At 40.8% G+C, this 13,781-nt stretch overlaps 3 protein-coding genes across 4 annotated transcripts; 2 read left to right on the top strand and 1 right to left on the bottom strand.

Moving 5' to 3' along the window:
- Positions 1-2,850: 2,850 nt before the first annotated feature.
- Positions 2,851-9,621, bottom strand: LOC128265201 (zinc finger protein squeeze). 2 transcript variants are annotated; one of them, XM_053001071.1, is made up of 3 exons: positions 8,991-9,621; positions 5,363-5,913; positions 2,851-4,817 (listed from the first exon to the last, which is right to left on the bottom strand). In XM_053001071.1, the coding sequence occupies exons 2-3, from the start codon at positions 5,729-5,731 to the stop codon at positions 3,573-3,575; spliced, it is 1,614 nt and encodes a 537-aa protein (XP_052857031.1). In that variant the 5' UTR covers positions 5,732-5,913; positions 8,991-9,621; the 3' UTR covers positions 2,851-3,572. The 2 variants fall into 2 exon arrangements, with proteins under 2 accessions (XP_052857031.1, XP_052857040.1); XM_053001080.1 differs by lacking the exon at positions 8,991-9,621 and adding an exon at positions 6,445-6,543.
- Positions 9,622-11,498: 1,877 nt separating this feature from the next.
- Positions 11,499-13,781, top strand: LOC128252300 (28S rRNA (cytosine-C(5))-methyltransferase). The gene is made up of 4 exons (XM_052980340.1): positions 11,499-11,664; positions 11,732-11,981; positions 12,671-13,168; positions 13,224-13,781. Exons 1-4 carry the CDS (start codon positions 11,542-11,544, stop codon positions 13,655-13,657), a joined length of 1,305 nt encoding a protein of 434 aa, XP_052836300.1. The 5' UTR covers positions 11,499-11,541; the 3' UTR covers positions 13,658-13,781.
- Positions 11,981-12,634, top strand: LOC128254448 (uncharacterized). The gene has a single exon (XM_052983960.1). The coding sequence runs from the start codon at positions 12,021-12,023 to the stop codon at positions 12,417-12,419; it is 399 nt and encodes a 132-aa protein (XP_052839920.1). The 5' UTR covers positions 11,981-12,020; the 3' UTR covers positions 12,420-12,634.

Here is a 13,781-nt window from a genome sequence, read left to right as displayed (position 1 = left end):
TTTTCTGTCGGAGATCCGGATGTTTTGTGTGCAACCCCTGATGGTCGGATCCTATCTCTCCCACCCTAAATGTGTGCGTGTGTGTTTTGATTTCGGGTCTGGAGTTTAGAAACCATAAATCTATTGATGCCTTTGATGACGCCTTTCTGCAGCGCCGAAATGATCTCTTGGCATTGAAAACGCATAGACAATATTCAAATGAAAGTAGTTTGCATAATGCCTTTCCCAAATACTGATAAATGAGAAGTATTGCACGGGATGAAAAAACGGAAAGGGAAGTTTAATAACAATCAGGAAAAACGCTTTAAGTTTGGAATTAACAAATAGAAATGGTGTTTAAATTATTAGAAATAGAGAGATGGTGGTAAGCTTTAGCCGTCTTTTGACTAGATATATTTAAAAGACAAATATGTAAATATATATTTTACCTAAAATTAAATTGTTTTAGACAACTATTTAAACATCATTTGAATTTTATTATTTTTTATAGATTTTAGCCATTCAATATAATTATAATTTATAAAATTTCAAAGCAATATCTTTATAACAAGAAGCTTTCTAACATTTGAATAAAAATCCTTAAACAACTCTTACTTCACACTTTTTTGAACAAAATTCTTTAATATGTCTTAATTTTGATAGTTCATTTCATACTTTTTCAAATAAAAATTAACAATAATTATTATTATGTAATAAAATGGGTTTTTCAGATTTTCTTGAAATTTCAAAAGAAGTATTTAAATCATTTATGTGAGTTAACTCTTTCGCCATGTTTTATTTGGTTTTGAATAACTCTTTTTTTTCGCTCGCAGATAAAAACAGATTATTTATGTTATAAGAACGGATAGAACAGTGACCCTGATTCTGCCAAGTATTTCGTTTTTTTCAATGACCTGGCAGAGGAACTCATATAGTTGTACAACAGACAGATGCCACTCTCAAGGAAGAGTCCTTGATGGCCCTCAGGCACTGCATTCTAATTATCATATCGATCAAGCTGCAAGTAAAAGTGACAGTCCCAAGTCCAAGGACTCTGCCAGGACAGAAAGGATCCTGGGCCACAATTTTTTTCTCATAGTTAGCATAACAATGCCTGATGAGACGCACAACGGACGGAATCGTGATGATTTCAGCACCCCGAGACAAGACAGGCCCAAAGAAAAGGAGGAGAGTATGAGGAGCCACCCCGAAGATCGGCTAGCGGGACAATAACCACCAAACAATCCCATGATCATTAGTGCATCCTATAATAATGCCCATTGATATGCTAATCGCGAGTAGACAGGGCTCGAATGGAGAAACTTCAATGCCTGAATGCGTCTATGATCGATGACGATCGCTGGCAGAAATCAAATCATTTATCAATTAAATTATTGGCAAACATTGGCTTGTAGAGCCCTCGAAGCGAAGGGTTCGATGTGCTAAAAAGTTTCCCCTTTCGACTCATTTTTGCATTGTGGCCTTTGTTTTGCATTTTGCATTTTGCACAACTGCCAAATGATCGATTATCGATCGGCAATCCCTTTATCCCGGATCTTTGTCTTCTGCGGTGTGTTTGCCAATTCTGCTTTGATGATTTGTTGGTTTATTGTCAGCGATCCTTGTGCTTCCCTCACGGGCGTCCTCATCCTTATTGGCCAAAGGATCGTGCCGAATATTCGCACAATCCTCGGCGAAAACACCGATCTTTGTTGACAAAGAGACAATTGCCCGGAATCCTTTTAGGGAGTTTATGTCTCTATCAACTTCATTGTTGTTTCCCTAACGCTTTGTGGGTGACTATTCACTAACAACAATCCCCTTTGTTTGGCCGATTTTTATGAGCTATTTAGGAGATCTTACTTCGTTGTTATTTGCGGCATAAAAAGATCATAAAAATCATTTAACTTTTTTTTTTGTTTATTTAACACAATTTGCTGCTATTTATAATTCCATTCAAACGCTGTGCTCAGCAAAGACGGAGGCGAAAATAAAAAAACATAAATAAATAAAGAGAAAATAATAATGAGAAAAAGCACCTGTTAACAACTTAAACAGGTTTTTGTGTGGGACTTTTAAATTTATTGTTTTATTAATTAGCCATGAAATTCGTTTTTGTTTTATATTTGTATGTACATTTATACTTTAGAGGTGTTCATGGACTGAATGGAACTTTGAAGTTCCTTTGTCTGCCATACAGAAATATCGGCTTACTAATCCGTCAGAGGTCTTTAGATCTTCATAAGATCATCACCTTCCCTATTTAACGTCTCCAAGAAGTTTTGTCTTCTTCGTTTCTCAAGTACCTAGCCGATTTGAAGTTGCAAATCGTGACGATTGAAGAAGACTCAAATTTATGCGGCAATGGATGAACTAGTTTTATATCAGGTATAAAATACCAGCATGTTGAAAAGAACTCAATGCGAATCAACTTAAATGAATCATTGCCATTAATCTCCGTGTCGATCGGCCGAAAATATCAAGACTCGATCAGTCATCAATCATTATTCGCCATCAGAGCGTAGCCAGCGATTTCGAAAAGCAGCACTTTTAGTAACCCCCTAAATCGCTCCTCAAGCGCCGCCACTGTCACGTCTTAAGCCAAACGGCAGCTGCGAGTGAGAGAAATTTAAAGATAAACTTCGATACGATCGTAGCCCTACATTTCCCTGTGGATACTCAGATTATATGGGGTGAACATAAATCTTTTATGTCGCCTCGGGCACAAAGAAGCTCTTCTTGAGGCTGCTAAGCGGATTAGGTTGCATTTTTCTGGATCGTTGCATATATTCGATCCGCTTCGATTCGCTAATGAAAATGCAAATCTTGTGGAAGATTTCAAACACCAAAATAATTAGTTTATAAATAATTTAAAACTTTATTTCTCAATTTTCTCTTTCAGGCTGCTTAATAAGTAGAAAATATCCTTACTCTGCTATTTAGTTGATAAATAAGAAAGTATCTACGGTACTAGAGCTAGGTTGGTACGTTTCAATGTACAGCACGTAATTACATACTATGTACACTGTATAATATATCTAGGGTCTATCGCAGTACTTTGTACGGCTTCTAGCTGATATTAAAACTGTGAGCAATTCAAACTAGAGTTGTTTAATTAGTTCAGAGTTTTAATGAGAATATTGCTTATAGATATTTAAAAGAGGGCGCATTAATATCATGTAGAAAATCCTGAGTTGACCTAAATAAAATATTATTTAAACTACAGTTGAAAGGGAGGCGAAAGAACTAAAGGATTGCAGTTGGTTTCCATATTGGTTGAGGCAGTGATGGAATTGATATTTGGCTGAATCGTATACAACTGGATCTAGGTTCAATTTATGTTTGGAAGGATTTGGCTGGGACACCATTTACAATCCCAGCTCTTACGCCTCCGCCAACTTGCTTCTAACTAAACGTAACTTAATTTTATTTTGAGAGTTTCAAGTGGTATGGATTCGAAGGTAAGACTTAGCAACATTTTGTTGTATGTTTTTTGTTTGACTAAGCCACTTTCTCGAACCCTTGCCAGTTTAAACGGAGTCCTTAAGCTAATGTCATCGTTGCTGCCTCTTTTGGCCTCGACCTGGCCTGTACTATTGCGCCTTCTCCTTGGCGGCATTCACAGCACTCAGTCCCAGGGTGAGGTGATCGCCAGCGATGAGTCCCGCCGCGCCGGGCTGGTGGGCGTAGTTCCGGATCTGGTGCAGCGAGATGAGCTGCGTGGGGAAGGCGGCCGCTGCTGCCGCCGCATTCTGCTGATAGAGATAGGCGGCGGTGGCCGCCGGCGGTCCGCGATGCTGTTGCAGATGCGGCGGAGGTGGTGGAGCCACTGTGGCTGCCAGTGGGGTAAAGGCGGAGGATCCGGGTCCAGGCGATGGCTGGTGCTGCGCCTGTTGTTGCTGCTGCTGCGCCTGCGCCTGCTGCTGAAGGTGATGTTGGGGAGTGGACTGGCGCAAGACGAGATCCTCGCCAGCGGCCTCCTCGTGTGGACTGTGCGAGTGTCCAGGCGTGTCTGCCAGCCGCTGATGATGCTGCTGCAGCAGCTCTTGATGCTGTTGCTGATGCTGCAGGGAGGCAAAGTTGCCGTACGGCTGACCGCCGGTCTGCGGCAACTGCTGCTGAATGGCCTCCGCCAGCGATGCTGCCGCACTGTCCGCCCCCATCTTGGCCCAGTAGGCGGCATTCACATCGTTCATGGCCTGGCGCTGCAGATTCAAGCCGATCCCGCTCGCCGGCACATGCTGTTGGTGGGCAGCCACCTGGGCCGTGTGCCTGTGCTGTTGCTTCTCCGCCTTCTCGGCGTGCTTCTGCAGATGCTTCTGCAGATAGGTCTCCTGCGTGTACGATTTGCCACACAAACTGCAGATGTGCGTCTTCAGGTGCTTGGAGTCCTTGTGCTTGGGAATGTGCTCCAGCAGGGTCATCTCGTCGCCGAAGCACTTGTAGCAGGAGTTGCACTTGAACGGCTTGTCGGTCTGATGGCAACGAGAGTGCGACTGCAGGTTCGAGAGCTGCGAGAAGGCCTTCGGGCAGCCGGCGTGCCGGCATTTGTACGGTTTGTCACCCGTGTGCGTGCGGATGTGCTGCTGCAGGTGCGATAGCTGCGTGAACTTGCGCTGGCAGATCTCGCAGCGGTATGGCTTGATCCCCAGGTGGATCCGCGTGTGCTGCGACAGGTACGATGAGTTGGCGAAGGACTTGCTGCACGAGGCGCACTTGTAGGGCTTCGCCTGGTCGCCATCGCCCCGGCGACCCTCCTCCTCCGGCGAGGATCCGTTGCTGCCGCTGCCACTGGCGCTGCTCATCTGCTGACGCGGCGGCGATCGACTCGGATCATACTGCAAATAAATATGTATTGGGTTAGACTCGGTTCAACGTTTTACTAATAAAAATCAAACGGTGAAAGGTTTAAATCCTTAAAATGTTTAAAGTCTAATACTTTATTCAAAATACAAAATATTTGAGCAAGATTTATGTTTCAACTGATTCAATATAAAAAAACGTTATGTCTTTACGGAAAAATATTAAGTAAGGTGCATTTATATCCATATTTATATTATATCCATATTAACTTAAAATGATAAAAGCAAAGTTCATCTTTCTTCCTTGTTCTTCCGTCTTAGATTAAAGTTCAACAACAAGATGATATAAAATGTCAATGTTTTATAAATTAAAGGGTATTTAAAACGAATATATAAATAGGATGTGGAATCGAACGGCGTCAAGTTAACTATAAAACAAATAAACATTTTGTACTAATATTTTTTAGAATCTAAGTGATTAAAATATAATTAACTCTTCAAAAACTCTTGAACAAATGAGACAAAAGAAATTTACGCCTCTTTTTATTTTAAACTCTTTAGTTTAAAGTTTAAACACTTACCTTCTGCTCCTGCTGCTCGTGGGGCGTGGGCGGCGAGTTGGGCGCACTGTAGCTGACCTTCAGCTGCGGCGGGTGCTGCTGCTGCTGCTGTTGCTGCTGCTGTGGGTGGTGGAGATGCTGCTGCTGCTGGGGATCGGGATGTGGCTGCTGCTCCATGACCATTTGCTGCTGGTGCTGCACCAGGCCGTTCTTCAATGAGTAGTCCAGCCGTTCCGCGACATTCTGACGGAATTCGCTGATGTTGAAGGGCTTGTAGTCGTGGACCAATTGGGCCGTCGTCAGGTGGCCCAGAGAGCGCAGCTGATCGATGGAGCGATGCAGATAGTCGCCGCTGGGGACGCCGTTCGGCGCCGTCGGCAGTTCGGCCATAAGCGGCGTCTGATGGCCGCCAAGGGTCAGCGGGCGGTAGGCGATGGTGCGAGCGTCCAGCTTGGGGGCGTGGTCAGCGAGCTGAGACTATCCGGTGCAAGTGAGGGAACGAAGCGATGGTCTTCGTCGTCGGGAAGTCGACACTCCACTGGCGGGCTTACACAACTCGGCGCGTTTTTGTGCTGAAAGTACAGAAATATTGTAATTCTTGAATCCACAAAATTGTGCCAAGTCGGCACAAGTGCTTAAACTACTTTTCGATTCCGCTTTACTGCCTCCCTACTCCCCGCATTAAATACATTAATTTCTGCACATTAACATAAATGTGCATGAATTAATTAATTGTTTGTGAATTAAACGTGCTGCGCTCTGGAACAAAAGTCCACAAGAAGCCGAAGATAACCGCAACTGCAACCCAGTAAAAAAGTTGCCAGGGTAGCGCAAAAACCGAAAAGAATTAATAACAATGCCGGGCAAAAAATAGTTAGTCAACGGAAAAAGTCACAAGATAAACAAAAAAGGCGCTTGCGGCCAGAAATTGTTGGTGACAACAAGATGGAAAGCGAAATGGAATCGCTTTGGGGCTGAAGAACCGAAATGAGGGGGGGGGGGGGTTGCTCTGGCAGAGGCGATTGGGTGGTGATGGGCTGGCAAAAAAGTCAGGGGCGCCAACGGAACGTGTCAACAACCTCGAGAACTAAATGCAACTACACCTGTAACACTTTTCGGGGCGGTGCAGCTAACTTTCCGATGGACCAATGATGTTCTTGAGGTGTAAACTTATATTAGTTGGTAAGATGATTAACACAAAGGTCACTTGATTGCTTAACAAGTGAAAAACTGTCGCCTCAAGGCAAATAAAATTAATGGACCAGATTTTAACGACTACTTATATTTCAGACCCATTGAAGAATTCAGAGAAAATTGATAAAATTTGACATAACACAGCAAACTATTTGCAAACATAGATTCTACATTTCGTAACAGGCACCGATTTGATACGTTTATTATGTTAAAAAATTGTTTAATTCTCTTGAATTTTATCATTTTTTTAAAAAATTGTTTGCCGTTGATTCATTGAGGAAGAGGAAACCAAAGGATAACTTGAGATAAAACTAATATGAAATTTGCATTCATTTATGGTGAGTCAGTTGTATTAGGGAAATAATGACTATAAATTTTAGCTAAAGTAAAAAAAAATTGGTTAAAAAGTTTTTATTAACAACTAATCGAATACTTTTTTCTCATTGCTTTTTCTTTTGCGTTTCTGATTTGTGAAATTAAATTTTTTTTCTATAATTCAGTCAACTATCCAAGCACAAAATCATAAAAATGTCAAGCAATCCCTATTCTTTCATAATTTTTTAAAGACTATCAAAGGAATCGTAAACATGTTTAATCGCCAACTTAAGTAAGTGTAACCATATGAAAAGATTTTCAGCTATTTTTTATTGACGTTTAGGCTATGTGAACAGAATTATTAAAACGAAATTACATTTTAGGTCAGCACCAACACTTTATTATCCGTTATCCTTTTATAAGATGTTAAGATATAAAAAACCAAAAATGTTTAATTTAGGAACTATAATTTTTTTTTTTTTTTTTTAATTAAAGAAATCCGTCTGTGCTTAATATTCAATTGAATTTATGTGATTCGTTAAGGCTAAGCTTTTGATTAAAGTGCAAAACTATGTGAAGAATAATTCTAGCAAGACAAAAATTAGGAAAAAACTGCCTTTAAGGGAAATGTAAAAATAATAAAACCTTTAACTTAATTATGGGAAATAAGTTGCAATTACTAGACTCTTGTGAAAGACTGTAAGTTTTGCGCGCGAATTTGATTGCGACCTTTTGTTCGGGTGGGTGTTGACGTCAGAGGTAAATTCAATTTTGGATTTTGTTATTTTTTTCCTGCCTGGTCAAAAAAACCGGTTTTTTTTTTGTTAATGCTGACGTTGGACAATTGAACAGCATGGCAGCAGGAATTCCGTGGAGGGGGGAAGGAAAGGAGGTGGGTAATGTAATGCAAAAAAGGACGCGCCATTCGCTTGTTGCGCACATTCAGAGCGAGACGGGGCGTCAAACAATTGTTTGCCGCTCAAACAATTGCAATAAAAAAATAAGCGAAAGTGGCGACCAACAAAACAGAAGCCGGAATCGTGTAACTACAGATCTAGAAACACAGAAATTCGGCCACTCAACCTGATAAATGCAAATGGGGAATAAATAAACGCAATCGGGCCCCAAAAATACAACAACAAAAACCCCAAAAAAAGAGAAGCCCAAAAAGCATATAAATAAAATGGTATACACAAAAAACCTACACCTACCTACACACAAAAAACGAATCAACGAAAATTAATTGAGCGCGAGCAGCTGAAAACAAAAGAGAGCAGAAGAGCGAGCAAGAGCGCAACATAAACAAACTAGCGGGCGGTCAACAACAACAACAGCGCAATAACCGCAATTCGGACCGCTCTCTCTCTCTCTTTCGGGTTGGGGGCGACATGTGTGCGAAAAAAGCAGCGAATATTTGATGAACATGAATACAAAAAAAGTGGAAAATAAAAAAGACACGACGACAAAAAAATTGATTTAGCTTAATTATTTGTTGACAATCACATTTGGTTTACAAAAAAAGTAGATTTACATTTTTACATGATTTTAGCAAAGCGAAAATACGGAAATAGACCTAAATATTTGACCAAATGAACAGTGGGGCAAACACTATTAAAATTGTTGTTACCAATGAACAACTTGTTAGTGTTAATAAATATTAAAAATTACATGGAACATTAATTAAATGAATCAATTTTAGTGTTTTTTAGTTTAAAAAAATTATAATACAACAAAAATTTTTTCCACTGCTTACAGATCCTCATATTTGAAGACCGTATATACACACAAAATCGTTTTAACGACGTAAATTGGAATTTTTATAATTATCTTATTTATGCTTTTTGCCTGATAGGTATTATCTCTTAAAAAGGGGCTTACTAAGTGTTTTAATTTTATTGTTCAAATTAAAATAATCATCAATTTACAATAACATCAGAAAATAAATATAAATAACAATAAAAACCAGATATTTTAAATTTGTATAAGTCAATATTTATCAAGTTACAGTTGTTTATGTTTTAGTTCTGGAATTGTCTCGGCAATTCCCACTGTGCATTCAGCGCGGGAAGAGAAACAAACACAAGTGTGTTTGTCCAATAAGGCAAATAAATAAAACATAATAACATCGTAAAGTACTTACCAATTTAAAAATGCCTTTTGTGTTCCGGCCCGCTGTGTCTGGCCGATGCAGTTTTTGCCCTTATTTGTGGGCCAACTTTTGTTGATATTTTGGAGCACGTGTTCGCCTACTGATTTGTGGGTGGATGGGTGTGGGTGTGCTCACCTCTTTCGCACAAAAACACACACAATTGTTTGTGGTTTGCGGCGCTTTATTTTTGAACGTTTGTTTGTTTTCGGCTTCCCCGCACGATTGATTTATTTTGCGCAAATTGGCGAATTAAGTGGGAATTGTTATTTGGATTTGCGTAGTTTTACGTTCTTCTTTGCGGTCGGGCCTCTCTTTCGCACACAGAAGAGACTCTCGAGTGGCAACAAGAAAAAATGGCCGCGCACGCCAAAAATATACACACACACACCTACGCACACCAGCACACACACGCGCTCGCAAGTTTCTGTACTTATGCTTTTTGCCCTTTTTTTTGTCAACTACCGAATTTTTTTCGGCCACCGACTACCGACTGCTATTAATTGCAATTACAACAAGCACGTTTGGGGCCGTGGGGCACGGGAGCGAAAGCTCGGCTCCTCGGTTGTTTACGTCGCGGCAAACCGTAAACACAACAGAAGGAGAACTGTTCGTGTCGAGTCGAGTCAAAAAACTGACTGAAAAAAATCACAGCGAAGAGCGCGTTTTTTCTTTTTAGGCAAACGGCGGACGAGAATGAGAGAGCGCTCTCTCTTGCTCTCTCTGGATTCCGGTTTTTTGTTCCCGGCGCCTCTGAATTTTTTTGTATTAAATTCAGGGAGGGAGGCGTGCTCTTTTTTTTGAAATACCGAATTTAATTGGGCCAAATTCATCCAGCCACATCCATCTTCTTCCTTTTGCAACCTTCCGGGAGTCTTTGACCCTTTCGATTTCACCGACTCTTTTAAGGACTACATTGCTGTTCATATTTACTGATAAGTTCTAGTTTTAATTTAAATATAATGAAATAACTTAAACTCAGAAGTGGTGGGTATATACATGTATATACATATACATGTGTACATATGCACATAAGTATTATCTTATGTCTGCTACCTTTTATTAAAACCATTTACAATGATGGGCTTAATTATTGAAACAGCAAGAGTATTGAGTATTCAATGCATCCTACCGGGCGTCTTTGATCCTTATGATTTCATCGACTCCTTTAAATACCACATTTTATTCTTCTTTAAATTTAAATAGTGTGGAATGACCATGAATCTATGTATGTATAAACGCAGAAGTTAAGCGCACTTTATTGAAACCACTTACAAGAAGAACATTTATGGTCCGTTATCTCGTCTTCATCGTTAGCTAAAAGTAGTTTTTAAACAGAGAAAACGAATTTAATTTTTAATTTTATAACTCAGTCTTAGGCGATAATCGTTTTTACAATTAAACAAAGTTTTTATTTAGAATTAATATTTTTCAGCTTAGTTCACTTAAGAGAGTTATTATTTTCATATAATACCTATGTATCTATCACCGTCTCTAGGACAAATATTATGTCAAAATTATACACTTTTCAGCTCTAACACAAATTATTTTCCTCATAATTTTTGATTTTAAACTATTAAAATTAATTGTTTAATTAGATTAAAAAAGTGTGAAAGAGCAAAAAACAAAAATAAGTCACCGAATTTGAGTAAAAATAAATGCAGCGTTTAAAAGTGTGTCAAAGTTAAATTTATTTTTGGTGGTAAAATATACTGATTCTTTAAGGACTAACAGAAGGCTTCTTTTGCCGTGTCAAAGGTAAAAGAAGATTTTAATGAATTGAAACTGGACTGTTTTCAAGATATTCAAGTTTTAGACTAGTCTTTTTTAAAGACAACTTTTCATACACAACAATATAATTAAAATAATAATGCATTACAATGTAACTCGATCTGCCTAAATTCGAAAATGTATGATATGTTTTTTTAAATTTTTATTAATTAATCAAGTTCTAATATATTGATTTAAATAGCATTAAAAAAAGTTACACCCGGCAAGACTTACTTTGCCTTTAATTATTGTAAGCAACTTAAGGAAATTTAAATAAAACTGTAATCCTGTCGGTAACCCCTTTTTCCATCGATTAAATTAACTTTCAGGTCTGAGTTTTAAACTGTAACGGACACGCGGTAAGATTGTCTGTCAGCAGTGATTCCTTGTGTTGGCAACGCCTATTTGAAAAAGAGAACGATTTTCGAAAAGTCGTTGCACAGCCACACTGGTGTTATAATTAGCAGGGACTTACTCCGCAGGTTTCCGGCACATGAACCATTTGGCGGGTGTATCGATTATCAGCAAATTTCCTATTTTTATAGGAGCATGTATGTTTATCCACTTTTTTTCATTTTATCTCACAAAAAAAAATAGATATTCATTTATATTCATTATTATGTTAAAAAAATATTTATTATAAGAAAAACAAGGAATTACGGAGACGATAAAAAAATATCGGTTCAACAGCTTATAAACATTCAAAACATTCGATATATCGGTCATGTCGTGAGTGGTTAACCCAGCTCTAAATCAACACACACACGTGACGACAATGAGTAAATTCAACCATTCCGTAAAAGTTCCCACCCAATACAAGGTTACCGCCAAGATTCTAAAGGCGGCGCTGGAGAAACAGAAGTCCATCAAGAGCCTGATCTTCGAGGAAAAGCACGCAGTGAGTGGGCAGGTCCTCCAGGTCAAGAATCGGGCGAATACAGCGTTTTTCCCTCTCGCACTTGCAGCGTGTTCGCAGTTTACATGCGGTGCTAAACCATTATAGCGAAAATCGGGGCGCCGTGGACAACGCCATCGCCGAGACAGGACTGCTCAAGGATAACCCCAATCTCGACATCTGTTTGGCCAAGGTTTTGGTCACCGAACTGATCTTTGGCAGGAAGAGTCTGAACGGCGATAGCAAACCCGTGCAAACCGTGCGAAGTTACGAGGAGAAATTGCATCAGGTCATCGGTGGATCCGGCTACAAGAAGAAAGGCAGGTTCCCCTATCACCTATCAGTATTAGCCGGCTGAGATGGGCAAGAAGAACAGGAAACAGCAAGCGGAGGCGGTGGCAGCTGCCATCGATGATCCTCCGGCTGTCGTTGAGCCGGTGGAGCATTGTCCCCAGGAGGAGGACACCAGTACCGAGGTTTTCCTCTGGCTGCTGGCCTACAGTGTGCTCATGTTCACGCTGCCCTTCTTGGGCTTCTACGGCGTGCGCAGTTGGCTGCAGGAGTCCTTCCCTCATCTGGACATCTTCACGGTCAACTGTTGGTCTGTTCTTACGGCTGTTCTGGTCGTAAACCTTGTGGTGGCCATGTATGTGCTGAAGGCTTTCCGCGAGAAGCCGCCACCACCTTTGGAACAGGTCCAACAGGATGAGGATGAGGATGAAGAGCCTGAAGCCATAGAGCCCAAGAAGGAGCAGTAACTTAATAGACTACGAGCATCACTTGTGAACCACTTAAAGATGAAGTTGTCTACAGAAAGACTAGTATTAAACTTGATGATCTTGAAAACAGCCCAATTCCAATTCATTAAAATCTTCTTTTACCATTGACACAGCAAAAGAAGCCTTCTGTTAGCCCTTGAAGGATCAGTAACTCTTACTACCCAAAATAAATTTAACTTTGACACACTTTTAAACGCTGCTTTTATTTGTCTTTTTGTTCGCCCAAACAGAACTCAATCCCCGCTATGTGCGCATCAACACGAATATATTCAGTTTGGCCGAGGCCCTGGAGTACCTGGCTGGAGAGGAATGGCGGCGCAAGGAGCTGCCGGCGGATGCAAGCTACCCGGATTTCTTGGTTGCAGTGAAAGCACTGGAGGAGGATGAGTTCATGACGGATCTGCATGTGGAGGGCGTGCTCATCTTTCATTCCAAGTGGGCGCACTATTGGGCCAGCCATGACTTGGTGCGCAGCAGAAAGTTGATTTTGCAGAACAAGGCGACCTGTTTGGCCGCCGAGTTGCTCGCTCCGCCGACAGGAGCCACTGTGCTGGACATGTGCGCCGCTCCCGGCATGAAGACGTTGCACCTTTGCAACGTGATGCAGAACAAGGGACGCATCTACGCCGTGGAGCAGTCGACTGAACGATATAGGGCGCTGTGTAACATCACCGAGGAGGCTGGATGCGAGATTGTGTCTCCCATTCTGGGCGATGCGTTGCATTTGGGTTAGTTTTTGGAATGGAAGTGGAAGTACGTTTATAAATACTATCTCTCTTTCAGATGCCCAACGCTGTCCAGACGTAGAGTACATCCTGGTGGACCCCAGTTGCTCTGGGAACGGAATGCAGAACCGCCTTTCATTGTGCGACGAGGAGAAGGACGATCATCGACTGTACAAACTGGCCGGTTTGCAGATCAAGATCCTTTCGCACGCTATGTATGCCTTCCCAAACGTAAAGCGCATTGCCTACTGCACTTGCTCGCTGTGGAAGGAGGAAAATGAGCAGGTGGTGCAGCGTTGCCTACAGATGAACCCATCCTTTAAGCTGCTCAGCTGCAAGAAGGCGTTGCGCAACAAGTGGCAGAATGTGGGCGACAAGGAGTACGCCAAAATTGGCAAGAACTGTCTCTACTGCCTGCCGGATAGCGATCTGACCGATGGCATTTTCGTCGCGCTCTTTGAAAAACGTAAGGAAGGAGACACAGATAATTAGTTTAAAAGCAACAAACAGAATTAAACGCTTTAAATGTAAACTAAATCTTTATTTGGCACATATGCCATTGAATTTTTTCAACTTCAGTTTTATACATCTTTATAAAAAAATAAAAAAAAATATA

The sequence above is a fragment of the Drosophila gunungcola genome, chromosome 3R (genome assembly GCF_025200985.1).
Source record: "Drosophila gunungcola strain Sukarami chromosome 3R, Dgunungcola_SK_2, whole genome shotgun sequence".
NCBI classification, from domain to species: domain Eukaryota; kingdom Metazoa; phylum Arthropoda; class Insecta; order Diptera; family Drosophilidae; genus Drosophila; species Drosophila gunungcola.
Note: the sequence above shows the minus strand (reverse complement) of the source record. Positions and strands in the feature narration are given on the sequence as shown.